The 20,878-nt window shown below is 35.5% G+C and overlaps 1 protein-coding gene across 1 annotated transcript in view; it reads left to right on the top strand.

Annotated features, from left to right (window-relative positions):
* BRWD1 (bromodomain and WD repeat domain containing 1) overlaps positions 1-20,878 on the top strand; it is a 126,165-nt gene that overhangs the window by 29,407 nt on the left and 75,880 nt on the right. The window contains exons 8-15 of the mRNA XM_004264567.4: positions 50-271; positions 10,042-10,142; positions 11,306-11,376; positions 12,993-13,093; positions 13,893-13,933; positions 15,112-15,210; positions 18,112-18,262; positions 18,499-18,633. Of these exons, the coding sequence (XP_004264615.1) occupies positions 50-271; positions 10,042-10,142; positions 11,306-11,376; positions 12,993-13,093; positions 13,893-13,933; positions 15,112-15,210; positions 18,112-18,262; positions 18,499-18,633 (921 nt within the window). The remainder of the gene's footprint in view (positions 1-49; positions 272-10,041; positions 10,143-11,305; positions 11,377-12,992; positions 13,094-13,892; positions 13,934-15,111; positions 15,211-18,111; positions 18,263-18,498; positions 18,634-20,878) is intronic.

The raw sequence follows: 20,878 nt of genomic DNA, 5'->3' as shown, positions 1-20,878 counted from the left end.
AAAAGCCTTGCTGTATTAACATTTTATTTTTGGGTGTATTTTTTCTCAGGGTTCAGACGATTGTTTGGTGAAGATTTGGTCAACACACAATGGCCGCCTATTATCCACATTAAGAGGTCATTCTGCAGAAATCTCAGATATGGCAGTAAACTATGAGAATACAATGATTGCTGCAGGGAGCTGTGATAAAATAATTAGAGTGTGGTGCTTGAGAACTTGTGCTCCAGTTGCTGTGCTCCAAGGACACACGGGGTCGATTACATCTTTACAGGTAAACCAGCTTTAGTGTTCACATTTGTGTATTATCTCCTTTTCCTTTAAAACTCTTTTTCTTTGGAGATGAGAAATAGTAAGATGCTTAGTAGTTATATGCTCTATTTTAAATTTAGTAATGAAGAGAAATATAATTAATCATAGTTCCATGAATCTTAGAAGGGTGATGTAACAAATATGTAATGCAGTTAAGAGCTGTATATGAAGGCTTGATGGATGACTTATTGTTTCCCTAAGGTTTATAGTTGAACTGAATGAGTGTCATTACACACTCATGGTGTTAAAGGAGAAAAATCATCAATTTAAGACTTGTGGATTTTGATGAGTGGATTAAATTTGCTGAAATATATTAATTTTTTTCCTTCATGGGGGATGTTAATTTTGAACCACATACACAGTAGACAGAATAGTATGATGAACCCCTATGTGCCCATCACCTCAGGCCAATTCTTCTTCAGCCATTTCACCTTGTACCCAAAGCAAATCCTAGATTTCATATCATTTCTTCTGTAAAAAACTTCAGTATGTCTTCCTAAAAGACATACTGTGTTTTATTAGAAACATTATCATCACACTTGTTTGTTGATGTTCAAATTTCCAGTTGTTTCGTAAATAACATTATTTTGTTTAGTTTGTTTGAATTAGGAATCAGACAAAGCCTGTACCTTACAATTGCTATAGATTAAAAGAATTTTAAAACAATTGCACAGTGTTGTCCAATTTTTTTTTTATAACCACTCGCAGTTTCTTTGTTGAGGAAGTTGGGTTTATCTATAGAGTTCCCACAGTTTGGGTACCATTTGCTTCCTTGTGGAGTAGATAACATGTTTCTTTGTATTTCTTGTAAGTTGGTTGTTGAATCCAGAGCAGTAGTTTTATTTAATGTGCATGAGAATCACTTGGAGGCCTTGTTTAAAACACAGATTGCGGGGCTTTCCTGGTGGCACAGTGGTTAAGAATCCGCCTGCCAATGCAGGGGACATGGTTTGATCCCTGGTCCGGGAAGATCCCACATGCCGCGGAGCAACTAAGCCCGTGCACCACAACTACTGAGCCTGCGCTCTGGAGCCCGTGCTCTGCAACAAGAGAAGCCACGACAATGAAAAGCCACAACAATGAGAAGCCTGCGCACCGCAACGAAGAGTAGCCCCCTGCTCACGGCAACTAGAGAAAGCCCGCATGCAGCAATGAAGACCCAACGCAGCCAAAAATAAAAACAAATATAGATAAATAAATTTATATAAAAACAAAAAAGACAAAAAAACACAGATCTCTAGGCCCCAGTGCCAGAAATTTTGTTTGATTCAGAATGTTGGAGGCGGGGCCTGAGAATTTGCCTTCATAACAAGTTCTCGAGTGCTGCTTCTGCTTCTCCTTTATATATTATTATTATTTTAAAAATTTTATTTCATTGTATCTTTTATTTTATTATTTATTTATTCATTTATTTAATTTTAGCTGTGTTGGGTCTTTGTTGTTGTGTGCAGGCTTTCTCTAGTTGCGGCGAGCGGGGTCTGCTCTTTGTTGCGGTGCGTGGGCTTCTCATTGCGGTGGTTTCTCTTGTTGCAGAGCACGGGCTCTAGGTGCACGGGTTTCAGTAGTTGTGGCATGCAGGCTCTAGAGCGCAGGCTCAGTAGTTGTGGTGCACAGGCTTAGTTGCTCCGTGGCATGTGGGATCTTCCCAGGCCAGGGCTCGACCCCGTGTCCCCTGCATTGGCAGGCGGATTCTTAACCACTGCGCCACCAGGGAAGCCCTGCTCCCCCTTAGGGACTACACTTTCAGGATCATTGATCGAGAGGCTTGGTTACCTTGAGGTATGTTCTTCCAGGCATCGAACGTCTGGTGGACTCTGCAGTCGTCTTAGATCCATTAGTACTGAGAATGGTGCTACTCAGTCATTTTTTTTTTTTTTGAAAATTACGTTTTGTTAGTAGATAATGATTTGTAAGGCCTTTTAAGACATGTTGGTGCTTCTGATTTGAGTTTGAGTAAGACAAGCAGAGTGGTTTCATTTTCATATGTGAATTTACCTAGGGTATATGTTAAGTGGTCTATAAGTAGATTTGGTGTGAAGTTCTGTGATAAAAGTGACTTTTCTCAACTCCTGTGGCCAATATTCTTGAAGAATAAAGACTGCAGACTTATTTTTGAAGGATGACAACTCTAATTGGGGTTGTGTTTTACTTTGAAAATGTAAGCAAAATTTTTGATTTGCCTGTTTATTTTTTGGCAAGGAGTATATTGTTCTCTAGAGGATTTCATAGGTTAAAAATTAATTCAAATCCTAGCTATGTTCTAGAGGTTAAAAAAATTTTTTTCATTTTGTTATTTGGTATGAACTTATAGGCAACATAACAGCAAATAAGAACATTTATAATACTTTTTGAGGGTGTCTGTCTTAAAACCATTAGGGAATTCTTCAGTGTGAAAGTGGAGCTCTGGACTTCACTGAAAGCCCCATTCTTTTGGTAATGGGGGCCCACATGTGTTTACTACCTACTGAATATATCAAAAAACTCTACTTGGGTGGTGATAGGTTTTTATACTTCAGAAGGCTTATCTGTGCTTGCTAGTGGTTACTCTGAAGTTCAAAGTCAAGCAAATGCATGATTTTAGTTATTAATCTTTTTCATGTTCTTTGCCTTGTTGTTACTGGCATGTATAAACCATTTTAAATTTTAGTAAAGGTTTTCTTTTTATTTATTAAAAAATGGTATGTAAGTAATATGGTTTGCAAAAAAATTAGACAGTAGTTAATAGCAAATAAAATTAAAGACTTCCATAATCTTACCATCTAGAAATAATCACTTTCAGTATTTTAGCACACACCTTTCTCATGGGTAGCAGTATACAGTGTCACTTAATATAATTTACATTCTCAAAAATGTTAGTATTAGACTTAACTGGGTTAGAGGTAGAACCTTTTGTCTATCTAAGAGGATCAAGTGAACATTCTTCAGGAGTAAAAGACATAATGCCGAGCTGGCAACTATAGAAAAGCTGGATGAGGGTGACAAAAGTATCTGAAGTACTAATAGAATGAGAAATTATGGGACCAAGATACAGGAAATAAGGAAAGCCCAGGGAGAGGAACTTGAGTTTGAAGGCATATGCCAGTTTCACAGGAGGTGGCTGAGAAGCTTAGCTGAAATTTTGACAGACTTGTAGGGTTGGGGAGGATATATCTTGGAAGTATGTATGCATAATAAATTCATAATAAATATGCAAATTTCATCAGAGAACTAGAAGTTAGTAAAAAGGAAATTCTAGAATTGAAATATATAACTGAATTTAATAATTCAGTGGATGGTTTTAACAGTGTATTAGATGCAACTGAAGAAATCAAAGAGAGAATTAATGAGCTGGAAATGAGGTTAGAAGAAAATAAATAGATGGAAGCACAGAGGGAAGAGTTTGGAATGTACTGAAAGAGATTAAGAAATAGACAGGAAATGCTGAAAAGATTCCACATGTGTATACATACATATATACCATATGTGTAATTGGAATTCCTGAAGAAGAGGAGAGAATGAAGCAAAAGCTTTGTTTGTAGTGATAATAGCTGAGAATTTTGCAAAATATGCTAAAGAAATAAAGCCACAGATTGAAGAAACACTAAGGATCCTGGGCAGAATAAATATACAGACATACTAAACATTACGGTAAAAGCTTTAAAACCGAAGACAAAGTGAAATCTTAAGTAACCAGAGGGGAAAATAAAGAAGGAATAAAACTGACGGCTAGCTTCTCAGTAGAAGCAGTGGAAGTTGATAGACAAAGGAGTACTCTTCTTAAAGTGTTAATAGGAAATGACTGCCAGTCTTGAATTCTGAACCTACTGAAAATAACCATTGAACTACAATAAACACATTTTCAGACAAATGGAGAGTTTCTTAGTGATGGAACAGCACTAAAGGGAATTCGAAATAGTATCTATTAGGCAGAGAAGGAATGTGATCCCAGGCTTGGAATAAGAAAGAATGAAGAATTAAAAAAACAATGTGTGTGAGCAAATGGAAATAAACATTGACTCCGTGCAACACATGTAATGTCTTAGGGTTTTAAATTATGTATGGAATTAAACTAACAGTAGTAATAGCTTGTATATAGGGAGGAGGTAACTTTAGTATTTGTTAGATCTTTGCATTTCATAATCTCTAAAATAATTAAAAGACTAGCAAGAGAATATATAACTACTAAGCTTAATAGAGGGGGAAATATGGAATAATAATAAAGCAAGAAAGGAAAGAAAAAGAAGTGTAGGAAAAGTACTGAGATGAAACTAGGATATCATTAAATGGCATTGTAATCATAGATTACTTGTAAATGCATTAAATGGTCCGGATAAGAGAGAAAGATTTCAGACATAATTGAAAAACAAACCTCACCTTCAATATAAGGGTATAGGGAGTCTGGATGTAAAAAAAAGTAAAGGATGGAAACAATTATCCAAAAATTAACCATAAGAAGGCTGGTATAACATACTAATATTATTAGATAAAAAGGCATTAAGGCAAATACCAATTTTAGAGATAAAGAGGGACAATTTATAATGATTAAATGTTTCATTAGGCAGGAAGAAGAGTTCTGAATTTGTATGTGTTCAGTAACACAGCCTCAAAATACATTAAGCAAAAATAGAACATATGGGGAAAAATAGACCTCCATAATATTAATGGGCAATAAGCACATCTCTGGCTCTCTCAGTAGTTGGAAGAACAATCTGTGTCATTAAGAATATAGATTTGAACAATGTAAATAATAAGCTTGATCTGTATGATACATTAGAACACTGCATATTATATTCACATCATTTCTTTTCAGTCTTAAGTGGATTATTATATAAATATTGTCCACATTCCAACCCTTAAACTAAGTTCTCAATAAATTTGAAAATACTGAAAATAATCTTAAGTATATTCTCCAGTAGTGCTATTAAGCTGGAAATTAACTAGCAGCCAGAATTAATAGAATAATCCTCACTTTTATAAATTAAGCAATACACTTTTATGTAACCCATGCATCAAAGATGAAATCACAATAAAAATTTGAGAATATTTTGAACTGATTAATAATGAAAATATTATAACTTGTGGGATATAGAGTTTGGTAGCCAGCCACCAAGATGGTGCCCAGTGATTCTTCCCTCCTCATGCTGTTACCCATTGGTAGTCTCCTTGTTGAATAGGGTTGACCTGTGTAACCTATAGGATACTGGGAAAGTGATGTAGGGTGACTTCCATTGCTTGATTGTGAAAGGTTATAAGACAGTGGGAGGCACTGTCTTATTCTCTTGACGTGAATGGAAACATCTGTCTTATTCTCTTGACTCACTTGTCTTGAGGGATGCCTGCTGTGTCATGTCGACAGGGCACTCAGACAGCCCTATGGAAAGGTCTTCATGGTGAATAATTGGAGTCTCCTACCTTAGCCGTGTGAGTTGGCCTTTCTGGAAGCATGTCCTCCATCCTCATTTAAGCCTGGGCTGACATCTTGACTTCAACCTCAGGAGACCCTGAGCCAGAACCACCCTGCTAAGCTGTTCTGAATTCTTGACCCTTAGAGACTGTGAAATAATGAATATTTACTGTTGTTTCCAGTAGCTAAGTTTTGGGATAGTTTGTTATACAACAGTAGATAATTAATACCCAGCTGAAGCAGTGCTGAAAGGGAAGTTTATAGCCCTCAATGCATATATTAAAGAAAAGGCTGAAATTCAGTGATTAGATGTATTTCTCAGAAAGTTAGAAAAAGAACAGGAAACAATTAAGGATGGAAAAAATAATCATAACAGTAAAGAGTATCAACAAAGCCAGAAGTTCTTTGAATGAAATACTAAAAATGGTGTAAGACTGAGATTAATCTAGGATCAAAATAGAAATACCATAAATATTATCATATTTGAAAAAGGGAATCACTATAGACCCTTCAGACACTAAAAAGTATATTTTAAAAGTTTTATATGGAAAATTTGAAAAAGTGAATTATTCTAAGACTGGCACAGAAAGAAATAAAATCTGAATAGACCTGTAACTATAAAATGCATTGAATCTGTAGTTAAAATTCTTTCTCTACCTGTTAGTATTTCTGTCAGAAATGTTTAACCTGAATCACATGAGGAAGCAGTCAGACAAATGCAAATTAACAGTTTATGAAAGCAATCTATATCCTTCAAAAGCTTAGTTTCAAAAAGACAAAAGGTGGGAGAACTATTTTATAAGGGAAGTAAAAACTGTGACAAATATAAATATGTGATTTGGATCCTGTCTTTAAGAGAGGAAAAAAAAAAGAAAACCTATAATGGACATCTGAGAAATTGGGGGAAATTTCAATATTAATTGTATATTAAATGTCTTGAGTCTAATAAATGTATTATGTAGGAGAATATCATTGTTCTTAGGAGATACATGCTGAGGATTTTAGGGTTGAAGTGTCATGATGTCTGCAACTTAGATTCAGATGGTTCAAGTCCATCCAGTAGCCGGGGGCAAGTGTGGCAAAATATTAACGATTGGTGAATCTTGGTGACTGGTATGTGAGTGTTCATTGTACTATTCTTGCAGCTTTTATGCAGATTTGAAAGATTGCAAAGCGACATTTGGGGAAAATGAACAAACGCTATACTATCACTGCAAGTGTTCAACATTAGCAAGTACTACTAAGCAAGAAAAAACAAAAATGTATAAATATTGGAAAGAAGGAGAAAAAAATTCTCATTTTCTTTTTTTTGGCCGTGCCGTGTGGCATGTGGGATCTTAATTCCCTGACCAGGGATCTAACCCCTGCCCCCTGCAGTGAAAGCATGGAGTCCTAACCCCTGGACTGCCAGGGAAGTCCCCCAAATTCTCATTTTTCAAACAGTTTGATTACCTACTTGAAAAAGCCAAGAGAATCAATGGAAAATGCCTTGACAGATTTCAGTTTAATCTTACAGTAGTTGTGGGACTAGATAGTGATAATGGCTGCAGAGTATTGTGAATGTACCAAATGCCACTTAATTATACATTTTAAAATGGTTAAAGTGGTGAATTTAACGTTGTGTGAATTTTACCCCCTCCTCCACTCCCCCATGCTAATAGCTCTGTCTAGAATGCACATGTGAGCACACAGGAAAGATTTGCATTTTAACAGTAGGACGGCTTACTACCTTTAAATACTGCATTCTTTAATAGCAAAATAGAGGATCAACATATATTAAAGACTGCTTATTTTGTCACTGAATAAGTTGTAAAAGTAGAAGTTATTATGCTCTCAGGCACATGTTACATACTAGACAGTTACTCAGGATGTGTGATTTCAGGAAAACTGTTTTGACTTTGGAAGTAGACATGTGAGATTGCAGTACAGAATCACAAAGCCAAAAGGGACTTTGAGAAATTGCAGTTCTTACTGTTTCCTTTATTTAGAGATGCATGTTACAGTCATCGATGAGTAGCTTTGAGGTTGGTTAATAAAACATGGCTATATGTCAGCGATACTGCATTTGAGGAAATGTTGTTACTTAGAAACAGTAAAAGGAAGGCTTCAAAAGTTAAAAATGCCTGTTGGGTACTAAAAAAAAAAATCTCTTAAAATGCAAACTTAAGAGGATTTACCTGGTGAATTCTATAAAACCTATTAGAACTGCTGAGAGCTTAGTAAAACATTTAGATATAGGACCCATGTCCTAAAACCAAAACTTTCTTATAAACCATCAATAATCAGTTTGCAAATATAATGAAAAAAGTACATAATTCATAATAGCAACAAAAGCTTCACATAGGAGTAAACTTACCAGGAGACGGGGAAAGGTCTTAAAAATAATGGCAGAACCTTGGGTGGTGGGGAGGGAATAGTCTAAATAAGTGAAAATTTCTACCATGCTCCTGAATCAGGAGATTCAATGTTGTAAAGCTGTCACATCTCCAGATCATGGTGTAAAGTCAGTGTATTTACATTTGAAATCCCAGTTGCTTTGTTTTAGTGGAACTTGGCATGTTATCAAGTTCATTTAGAAAGAGAAAGATAAGCACAAATAGCCAACCACCCACCCAATCCCTCAAAAAAAACCCTCAACTTTTTGCGATACTAGATATTTAAAAATGCTTTAAAAGATGTTATAAACAGTATAGTGTCAACCCAGGGCTAGACAAAGACATCAGTGAGACAAAATAGAGAGCAACAAACGTCTTGTGTATCTGTCATATTAAGTCACCTGTGTTCTAACTAACTTTAATTAAAATTCTTTACTCTGTGTTTGCAAGGTTACAAATTTTACCTTGTTTTAATTAACAAGAATTATCCAATTGTTAATATAATTTCAGTTATTACTTTTAATGGGATATTCTCTAAAACTCATTGTTAGTCCATATTCTGAAACATATCTACTTAGATGTAAATAATCACTTAAAAAACCCTTGATTTCATATATTCGAAGAGAAGGAGCTTAGAAGAAGCTTCACTGAAGAAGTCATAGGTTCAAATCTTATCTCTCTTACAAAATGTATATAACTTTGGGAAAAAGCATGAAACAGAGATAATAAACTATATCTCTCTGGCATGTTGTAATGATAAGTAAGTATGTAACTCATACGGAAAAACAAAACCAACCCATTTCTTCCCAACACTTCCTTTCCTCTTAATGGCAATACTGGTCTTCCTTTTGCATAAGTTCCTTTATCTTGAATGTCTCATGAGTCAGCAAGTTGTGTTGCTTCTTTCATGAAGGTAGGGGGTACTGCCATCCAGTTAAGGTTCTTGGATCAATTGGATTGATTCTTGGTTCTTTATCTTATCTGTTCCTTTTCAACCAATATTATATACTGCTGTCAGACAGATCTTTGGGTTGCCTTCAGTGTTTTACTTGAGAACTACAGTTAACCTCTTAACTTGGTGTTATTGGGTCCAGATTTTCTATCCATTTAACCCATTTCCATACCACTTCCAAAATGAACACTTAGTCTTATAGATCTTTCTGTTAACTATCACATATCACATTCCCTCTCACTTTTGTACTTTTGTTCATCTTATTCCTTTGCCTAGTGCGTTTTTCTTGTTTTCCTTATATTTTTCTGTCTTTTAAGCTGTCTTTTAAGCTGCCTTAAAAGCTGCCTTTGGTCCAGGATGTCTCTGGACCAAATTGATCTTGCTTTCTCTAGCTTGTTTGTGTAGCACAAATGTTAGCCCTGTTCCAAAGTTACGATATAATTTTTGTGTTTTCTTATAATACTTTTATGGTTTTGTTATTTAAATATTTAAAATGTTGATCACTTGGAATTTATCCTGCTTTACAGTCTGAAGAATGGATCCATTTCCCCAGGTTGTTGCACAGTTGTCCCTTTACCATTTATGCATTTACGATCCATTGTTTCCTCAACTGATTGAGATGGCTCCTTTATCTTAAGTCTTGTGTATTAGCGTCCAGTTTGGACTTCACATTTTTCCATTGGTCATTCTGTCATTGTGTACCTACTGTGCCCCATAGTTTTAATTAATTGGCTTTGTGGTCGGTTTCACATTGATAGGACTAGATCTTTACTTTCTCTTTGTAAAAGTTTTCTGACTGTTCTTGTTAGTTTTGAAAAGAATCATTTATTGAGATCACATTACATTTACAAATTAGAGATAGACTTCATTTTTTACAGGTTATGAGTTTTCACTGCAATAATATTACCTATGTTTTGGATTTCTTGTGTTTTACTTCAAGTGTTAGTTGAAGTTAACTTTGAAAAACTGTTAACTTCAGTAGCAGCTCAGGAAACTGAATTGCAAATGTTATTCCTTTTTAGTTTAGCCCAATGGCCAAAGGCTCTCAAAGATACATGGTCTCTACTGGTGCTGATGGGACAGTTTGTTTTTGGCAGTGGGATTTAGAATCCCTGAAATTCAGGTAAGTGACTTTAATTGTGTAATAAGTTTTCTTTTTTAATGTTGTTACAGTTTAGTCTAGTGAAATGAAATCTGATTATAAAGAGAAATTGTGTATTGTGGTTCCCTTTTTACTTTTGAATTTAATTTTTGTTATATACAGCATATGTGCCATATTGACTACTGTTTACACTGTACGATTTAGATAGTTGGATATGTAAAAGGAGCATAGCCATGCTGTCTTAGTGGGCACATTTTTTTGAAAAAGAAAAAGTGATAGTATATATGTGAACATTTTGAAAAATGTTAGAAAAGTATAATTACATGGGCAGAAATTTAGGAAGGATCCTTTAAGTATCAGACCTGGATCATAGCCCTGCACTGCCCAGTGTGTTACCCGCTAGCCACATGTCTCTATTGAGCACTTCGGGTGTGGCTAGTGCAATTGAGGAATCGAATTATTAATTTAAATTTAACTGATACGATTCAGTTATTACAAAACTTTTAAACGTATTTCAAACAACTTGAATATGTGAATTTAGTTTTTCATCTATAAGTTTTATGAAATCTGAGTACAGATCAAGTATTTTTGATGAAAACTGTTCAAATTGAGATGTATTATTAGTGTCTAGTATGATCTGGAAGATTTAAAAGATTTAATATGAAAGAACCTAAAGTTCTCAATAAAATTTTATTAACATTGATGTGATATTTTGGATATATTGGTTTAAATGAAGTAAAACTAATTTTATCTTTTTACTTATAATGTGGCTACTAAAAAACCCTAGTTTTATCTTTATACTTAATGATGTGGCTACTAAAAATTTAAAGTTACACGTGTGGCTCGCATGCCCTTTCTGTTGGACCATGCTATCATGCTATCACCCGGTGGTTCTACATCCTACTCTGCGGCCTCGATAATGGATTCTCTCACACTGTCTGAGCTTTAGTCACCTAAGTTACAGAACGGGGGTTAGTAGACTTGCTCTTTCTGTATACTATGTTCTGTATAAGTTTGGGGATTGGACAGTTCTCTGAAATCCATCCAGCTATAACAGCATATGCGGAAATATTTGGTATACTGTGAGGTACTAGAAATAAGATTATAACATTTAAATATGCTAGATTAAAACCAATATTTTAAACCATGTTAATGTGCTAAACTAATGTATTTTTCTTTTCAAGTCCACGTCCCCTGAAGTTCACTGAAAAGCCTAGACCAGGCGTTCAAATGCTTTGTTCTTCTTTTAGTGTTGGTAAGATAACTTTAGTGTTTTTTTCTTAGTTTTATTTTAGCATTTTGAATGACCACATTATGAGAGAGAGCTGGCAGAAAGGAGGCTTAAAGTGTCCATATGAGCAGTTCTTGTGCCATGTGCCCTGTGTGTATGATAAACCAAGAATGTGGTTCTTTTAACTGAACTGCATGTTTTTGGTAGTTTAAATTTGTTTTCCACACATCTTGTGAAATTATTCTCCATTTTCTTGTACAGTGGACTTGTGTGAAACCTTTCTTTTTGGGAGAGGTCAAAGATCTTTCCCCATAGAAGTCTGAAAATTTGAACAAGTGAACTTTATATTCCAAAGCTAGGTTTAGGTGTGTAAAGCTGTTCGGAAAGCAGAGCCCCTTTTCATGCATTTTCAGAGCTGCAGCATCTTAAAGTCATTGTCACAACTAATACAGCAGAAGGAGATAGTGAACATTTCCAGTCTGAATTAACTTTTAAAAATTAAGCCTCATTTGATGTGTGCTTCCTGCCCTCCCCCCCCACCCCAGCACCACCAAACAATTCTCCGACACTAGTTAGGTGTCCTATAATTCAACTCAATTCTGACACTACCTACCTAGAGAATAGTGTGAGATCCCACAGGTTAAGGGCTCAGTCCTACAAGATGCCCCACCTACCCCCAGCCTCAGACCAGGTTGTCACCTGTGCTTCTGACTGATGGGGTATATAGAGCAGAGATTCCCACAACTTCCTCCTTGGGTTTGATTAATTTGCTAGAGCAGCTGACAAAACTCAAACATTTTACTCACTAGATTTTCGTTTTATTATAAAAGGATATAATTCAGGAATAGCCAGATGGAAGAGATGCATAGGATAAAGTACATGGGAAGGGGCACTCTCTGGGTGTGCTATTCTTCTCTGATCTCCACCTGTCCATCAACCTGGAATCTCTCTGAACCTTGCCCTTTTTTTTGCGGTACGCGGGCCTCTCACTGTTGTGGCCTCTCCCGTCGCAGAGCACAGGCTCCGGACGCGCAGGCTCAGTGGCCATGGCTCACGGGCCCAGCCGCTCCGCGGCATGTGGGATCTTCCCAGACCAGGGCACGAACCCGTGTCCCCTGCATCGGCAGGCGGACTCTCAACCACTGCGCCACCAGAGAAGCCCTGAACCTTGCCCTTTTGAGTTTTTTATGGAGGCTTCATTACATAGGCACAGTTGGTTAAATCATTGGTCGTCACTGTTGATTTAGCTCTCTCCCAGCTCTCTTATCACATGGTTGGTTCCCCTAGCAGTTAGCTCCCATCCATAGATGCTTTCCAAAAGTCACCTCATTAACATAAACTCTGTTGTGTTTGAAATGGGTTTGATGAAATCAAGACACCAGTATCACTTCACTTAGGACATTCTAAGGGTTTGAGGAGTTCTGCCAGAAAAGGGATGAAGACCAAATATATATTTCTTCCTAAAAGTCACAGCATTACACTGCATTAATTTTAAAAGTTCTTTATATAATGAATTAGAAAACAGATTTATTGAGAGAAATTTAGTTTTGGCATAGAGAGCTTGCTTAATTTAATATAGAAATTTGGTTAAGATATTTGTTACAAACTGGATTTTTTAAACCTTAAAATTTTTATTTCAGGTGGTATGTTTTTAGCCACAGGTAGTACTGATCATGTAATCAGAATGTATTTTTTGGGTTTTGAAGCACCTGAAAAAATTGCAGAACTTGAAAGTCACACTGTAAGTATTCACGTTTTAAAATTCTGTAGATTGTTAATATTCCTGTTGGTACATAGCCTCATATTGCTAAGGGAAATTGTTACTGATTTTAATTTTAACTTAAATTTAGGGGGAATTGGAGGTGAAACATGATATTGACAAACTCAGCACCTTATGGTGCCAAATACTTTGCAGTGGTTATTTCAGCTTTAAGTCCAAACTCTTGATTATGATAATTAATCTGGGTGATTAGGTTTGAATTGGGTCTATTTATCTAAACCAAACTCATGAAATTAGAATGCTGTTTTATCAATGTGTACTAAGATAGATAACTCTCAGTATTCTGGAGTGCTGGTTAGCGGTCAGGTCATCTTTTCTCCTGTAGGAAGTTCTGTGAAGTTATTTGATTAAAAAAAACACTTTAAAAGAAATTATTATTATTATTTTTTGCACATAATCATCGAAGTGAATATGCCTTGTTTTCAGCTATTTAAACCTTTTATTTTGATCACTATCTACAGGTCAATTTTTATACAGATGTAATTAATTGCAAATACTGCTTTAATTTTAGAAGTAGGCTTCTTTTTACCACATGTGTCTGTCTTTGAGACAAGAGCTGTATCTTAGTCTTATTAGGTTCGTAGTTAGATTCTTTGCACTTAAACGTACAATATATGTTTGAATGGCAGGGTTAAGCAGCATAAGTGCATATCTCTAGCTTTAAACCAAATATGCTTCTGGCTGTAAAACTGAGTGGGTTTTCTTTGTGTACAGACTATGTAGATGATTACTTTTGTGTTTGGTTTTTTCCCCTCTTTAGGATAAAGTTGATAGTATCCAATTTTGTAACAATGGTGATCGGTAAGTAAGTGTGTGTGTGTGTTTGTTTTTTTAAATTTTTTAATTTAATTTTTTTTATACAGCAGGTTCTTATTAGCCATCCATTTTATACACATCAGTGTATACATGTCAATCCCAATCTCTCAATTCATCCCACCCCACCCCCACCCCCCACCGTGTTTGTATTTGTGAGTGTGTTTTTAGGTAAATATACTATGCTTCCTATTAGTATAACTAATATATCACTTTGTAGGTATATATCATATTGCAGGTACTTGTTAGTAAATGTAATAATTGAAGGAAAAGTGTCTGGGGCAGGGAGGAAACAATTAAATGTAAGTTTTTAGAATTGTAGTTTCTGCAGCCTCCTATGACCAAAAGTAGTTTTTCTTTATCTCACTGCTGGCTAAATGTTTGATTTATAGGAAAATTAGGTGTAAGGATAAAGACATTTGTTATATTTGAGTAGTTAAAAGAAAATCTTTTCTAATCAATCACTGTGATGTAGTGCAACAGAATTATCACTTAAATTATATCCTTTATGGTCCCCAGTGTCTTTTCAGGTACCTTTCCTAAACTGTGATTTTTTAACACTTAACTTTATTAAATGATTGATTTATTTTTACACATGGCTAGCATGAATTAATTTGAGTTTAGAGTTAAAATGCTTATAATGGTGCTTTTGGTCTTACTGTTTCTTCCATACATTTTTTTTGTGTGTGTGTGTGGTACGCGGGCCTCCGGATGCACAGGCTCAGCAGCCATGGCTCACAGGCCTAGCCGCTCCACAGCATGTGGGATCTTCCCAGACCGGGGCACGAACCCGTGTCCCCTGCATCAGCAGGCAGACTCTCAACCACTGCGCCACCAGGGAAGCCCATCTTCCATACATCTTTAATTGTCCTTCTCCCCCCCCACCCCCCCTCCAAATACTTATTGTACATTGTCTTTTCAAAACTCAATCTATTCGAGAAGCTAGTGATTGAGTTTGAAATGTGCTTTACTTAATAGGGCTAGGCAAATCATAGCAAACCAGATTTTCTCTGTTTAGATACGCGCTAAATTCCGTGTCTTTTGGAATAAACACCTATAGATTTACCTGCAGTCAAGATAGCTACAATAAAAATTTTTTCACTTGAAATATTAACTGTAGCCCTTGGTAGCACGTATGTGAGTAGAAGATCTTCTTTTCTTTTAAGGTTTTTAAGTGGTAGCAGAGATGGAACAGCACGGATTTGGAGATTTGAGCAGTTAGAATGGAGAAGCATCTTACTGGATATGGCTACAAGAATCTCAGGGTAAGTTGAGATGGTTTGTTTCTAAGTAGGTGCATCCTAAGTACTTGATCTCTCCCTCTCTCTCTCTCTCTCTCTCTCTCTCTCTCTCTCTCTCTCTCTCTCTCTCTCTCTCTCTCTCTCTCTCTCTCTCTGGTTGGTTGATCGCTTTGTTCAGGGGACTGGAGCCACCTCCTATTAGAAGAGCTACGATCTAAGTGAATGGCTCCCTCCTGCACATCTGACAGTTAAATACTTAAACCTCGTATATTCTTTTTTTTTTAAGAATTAATTAATTTTTGGCTGCGTTGGGTCTTCGTTGCTGCGCGCGGGCTTTCTCTAGTTGCGGTGAGCAGAGGCTACTCTGTTGCGGTGCACGGGCTTCTCATTGCAGTGGCTTCTCTTGTTGTGGAGCACGGGCTCTAGGCACATGGGCTTCAGTAGTTGTGGCTCGCAGGCTCTAGAGCACAGTCTCAGTAGTTGTGGTGCATGGGCTTAGTTGCTCTGCGGCATGTGGGATCTTCCTGGACCAGGGCTCAAACTCGTGTCCCCTGTGTTGGCAGGCGGATTCTTAACCACTGTGCCACCAGGGAAATCCCCGCCTACTATTTCAAAAAATATATAAAAATAACTCAAGTATATCAAATGTGAAAATTTTCAGAAAATTCTACTTTTTGAAGGTAGGATTTTTGGAATTTTTAAGAAGACACAGCTACGTCTGGTGAAAAAAGCAAACAAACACACTTTATTTAGGTTTAAAAAAATTGGGCTCCAGTGGGAGTGAAAATTTTTCTTTTTGTATGCTGAAATTTTGGTTTGTAAAATGGCATTGAAGGCAAGTTTGTCTAACTGTCCCCCTCCCTCAACCTCCAAAGTCTCAAAAACGTATCTTTAGCATCTTTGAGATAAGTTTAGTACTTTGCAAGATAAATATTACAAATTTCAAATACATTGCTTTTTTGGTTTGTATATTTTGGGAGGCAGTACAGGTGGTAGAAAGAATATGTGTTTTGGAGTCAGACCTTTGCTCAAATACCATTTACACTGTTTATAGCTATATAATTTTGACAACATCATTTAATATTTATTAATCTGTTTCATCATCTGGGAACTGAGACTACCTGCCTTTAAGTATTGTTGGCAATTTTAAATCATATGAAAATTTCCAGCACTGCTTGGTCTAGAGTAGGCATATCAATATTCTTAGGAGTTTTTCTGAGAAATGTTACACATTTTAGATCTTCATGTCTGCTTTATTTTTAGTAATAGTAGGAGAAATTAACCCATTCTCTGCTGTGGCTCAAACAGTTGTATTGGATTTCAAAATAAATTTGATATTAATATTTTTGTGGAATGATCTGTGGTAGAGAATGGAAAGAATACATACTAGAAATCTGATAATCCTTGTTCACAAACAAATCTTTACAGTTATTTAAAAATGTTACATCTGGATATTTAGAAGCATCTTAGTGTGAAAGTAAATAATAATGAAAGAATGGCAGTGAAGAACATTTGAAATGGTATTCGCCCATGAATAATTATTTTATTAGGCAAAATAGGAATACCATTGTAAAAACTTGAATAAAAATTTTTAAGTGAGACTGAGAACTATTTATTTTTCTTGTTGTCACCCTCTCTTCATGGAGAGAACTTTTCTTGTATTTTCCCTCATGGTGGAAATATTCTTTTCTCATTTAAAGTTTTACTTATTTCAAATCTTGAAAGGCAGTGTTTTCTGTGTGTAAAAATTGATGGATATATTTGTTTTAGTGTTCTAATCTTGGCTAATTAACTTGATGAAATGCAACATGTCTGTTAGTAAATTCAAATGAAGTGTGGAGGGTCTTAGCCTGTATTCCATTTTGTCATTTATTTATTTTATTTATTTGGCTGCGTTGGGTCTTAGTTGTGGCATGTGGGATCTTCATTGCGGCATGCAGGCTTCTCTCTAGTGGTGGCGCACGGGCTCCGTAGTTGTGGCACATGGCCCAGTTGCCCCGTGGCATGTGGGATCCTGGTTCCCCGACGAGGGCTCAAACCCGTGTCCCCTGCATTGGAAGGTAGATTCTTAACCACTACGCCACCAGGGAAGTCCCCTTTTGTCTTTTATGTTACACTTCCTCTGACCAATCTAGTTAGATTTATTCTCTCATTTGTGTTCCATGGTGCTTACATAGATAGGTGTTACATAGCACTCATTCCATATTCTTGTAGCCGTTTTCTTTAAAATACATGTTTATTATATGCTTAATCATTTCTTAGAATGTGCTCTATGATTTCAGAAGCAGCTAGGTCCCCCCAATCCCCGCAACCCCATACTACTGACTGCTGTATTTTATACAGAAGCTTTGCATATTGCTTTCATAAAGGCAGCAAAACACTGCAGACGTGTATCCAAGACCGTTCTTGGCAAGGACCTGTAGGAACAGTTTATAGGGAAGTAGAAAGAGATGAATGCAGCTGATTTACAGTTCAGCAAATTGAGAGTCTGTGTCAGGCACTTTGCTAGACATTGGGGTCATGAAGATGAATTACCTTCTTTCTGTCTTCCTGAAGTTTTTTGTCATCTATAGAGAGTGAAGCAGTTGAAAGTATTACTTATAGGGCTTGGGGTCAGGAGAAGGGAATAATTAGAAAAGAGGTAGAGAGAAAAAGCTTTGCTTTTATGAGCAGCGGCGGTATTCTGAAATCTGCCTGTATTCAGTCTCCGAACTGTTTGTAAATCATCCCTTACCCCTCGGGATTTTGCCCTTATCTGTTTATAGATAATCTTTTGCGGGTCAGATGTGATGAACTCTCTATCGAGTTGGTAAGGTATGGACATGAGCTGGATTACTTCAATTATTTTTGTATTGATGAGGGATTGTGTACATTGTACAGCCTCCTACACATATAGCATTGCACATTTCATATTTTTTTTCTTAGAGATTTATCTTTAGAAGAGGAAAGGTTTATGAAACCCAAAGTAACAATGATAGCTTGGAATCAGAATGATAGCATTGTTGTCACAGCTGTGAATGATCATGTCCTCAAAGTGTGGAATTCTTATACTGGACAACTGCTTCATAACTTATTGGTAGGTAGTTTTTATAACATACAACAAATCAAAAATTTTTGAACTATAATTTTATTTTTAATAAACATGTTTCATTTATATTATCAAATGAATAGAAATTTGTATATATACTAATGTATAAATTACTGTCATTAATACATATTTAAAAACTGTTATACACTGTGACAATATGGGCTTTTAATTTTAAACTTGTAACTTGCAAACCCTCCTTAACTGTATGACTTTGTTGAATAAAGGGACATGCTGATGAAGTATTTGTTTTGGAGACACATCCCTTTGATTCCAGAATTATGTTATCTGCAGGACATGATGGCAGCATATTTATATGGGATATTACAAAAGGCACCAAGATGAAACATTATTTTAATATGGTAAGTGGAGTGAGAGGTATCTTTATGCATGTTTGCATTTGTTCCAAGTATTTGGATAATGAAGTGCAGCCAGAAACCTATCTGTGTATTTTGGCAGTTTATATTTCTAGAAATCAGGGTACTACCTAGTCTGATAAATATCTGATAGCCATATATACGTACATACATACAAATGTGAAATTAATCTGTATAACTAATTCACATGAGGGGAAGATTTTCAAAATTTATTTATTTAGCTTTGTGTGTGTGAATTTTCCCTGTCTGTGTTTAAATTGGCAAAATTATGGTAATTCACACAACTTTTTCACTATTTAAATTTATTAAAACATTTGATAATAGGGACTTCCTGGCCATCCAGTGGTTAAGACGCAGCACTTCCAATGCAGGGGAACTAAGATCCCACATGGCACGTGGTGCAGCCAAAAAAAAAATTTGATAATAAAAAATAATACTCAGAGTCATCTAGGGAATCGAACATCATTGTTTGTTTTTCAGTGTTTCTGCTTTTTGCACATGAATATTTGAAAACCAGATTACGATCTTATTGCATGTTTTTAGAATTTCTTATACATAACTACAATACAGTTACCAAAATAGGCAAATTTAACATTGATAAAGTAGCGTTATCTAATCCACGTTTACATTCAAATTTTGTCAGTTGTCCTAATAATGCCTTTATAGTTATATTTTACCCCTTGGACCAGGATCTGATTCAGGATCATGCATTGTATTAAGTAGTTATGTATCCCTAGTTTTGTAAGATCAATAATTCTGCCTTTTTTTTCCCCTATATCTTGCCCTTTTACAGGCAAACAGTGTTACAGGATATCTCTGTTTTGTCTGATACTTCTTCATGATACAATACTGTTTCACATTTTTTTGATGTAATAAAACATAAATGATAGTGTGCCGTCCATGCATTATATTAGACAGCATATGATATTTATATGTTCCACTGTTATATGGTGGTAATTATTAATATTTGGTTAAGGTGGCATCTGCCAACTTTCCCCACTGATTTTTAAAATAGTTGTTTTTTCTTTGTAAATTTTAAACTGATTTGTTCAGAGACTATGTAAATGTCTGGTTCCTCATGAAACTTTCACAAATATCAGTATCCATCGAAGGCTTTCTAATGGCATCGTTCTTTACATATTTAGTAGTTGGCATTGTTGCACATAGTTTTGTAATCCTTTCTCATTTTATGTAAAGAATGTTTTTCAAACCCTTAAATATTTTTTAAGAATTTGCAAATGTATTTTTGACGGTAAATTCAGCCTATCTTAGAAGTATGTTACCTATATGTTTAATTTACTGTTGTCGAGTATTTAAGTGGTTTCTAAAATATGCACAGTAACAATACTTTGAATGTTTTTATACTTGGCTGTTTAGGTAGATCCCTGATTATTTCCTTGGGATAAATTCTGAGGGAAATGTGTAAAAGGGCTTGTACATTGTTAAGACTTTTGATTTATATATATATATGATATATATATATATATATATCATATATATATGATAGGTTTTATAAAATTACTCTTCAGTTTATATTGAGATCCAGTTCAAACTATAATTAATTTTTGAGGCAATATAGTAGCATCCTATAGGTGAATGATTCTTAGATATTTGATTGAAGGCCATCTTAGTTCATGTGTTCCATGTTTTTGTTGGGTTTTTTTGACCTTAAAATTTTCATTTCAATGTGCTTACACTGGACAGTTTCTTCAACAAACAGTTTAAAATACAGTTTTTTATTTATTAACATTAAGTGCACTAAAACAACTCAAATAGCCTGACCCAAGTACATCATTGGGCATCTCTGAAACTTGCATCTCTGTTCAAATTACTGGAAAAAGAACTAAGCCTTCTTCAGTTTTTCTATGGCCTTAAAATTCATAGGTACATCCATCTTTTAATTAGCCTTTAAAACTCAATAGGAACATTACATATTAAATTTAATCTATTAAAACAGAAAACTACATTAATTCAGGCTTTAAACAGAATATAAGCTAAAATAACCTCTAAGCCAAAGAGTAATCTGAAAAAAGTCTCAAATGGGCAATGATGATCTTATTTCCAGTCAGACACCAAAAATTGGCCTTGTATACTGAATTCTTGTTACCTTTACTGCTCAGCTGAGAGTCTCCTAATTCTTTAATGCTAGACAAATTACGTAGGGTTGTAAACTACTAACAAAAACAGTATTTCATTAAGTAAATAGTTAACATAATGTGACACTGAAGTG

The sequence above is a fragment of the Orcinus orca genome, chromosome 5, assembly GCF_937001465.1.
Source record: "Orcinus orca chromosome 5, mOrcOrc1.1, whole genome shotgun sequence".
In the NCBI taxonomy this organism is placed as follows: domain Eukaryota; kingdom Metazoa; phylum Chordata; class Mammalia; order Artiodactyla; family Delphinidae; genus Orcinus; species Orcinus orca.
This window is presented reverse-complemented; position numbering and strand designations above follow the sequence as displayed.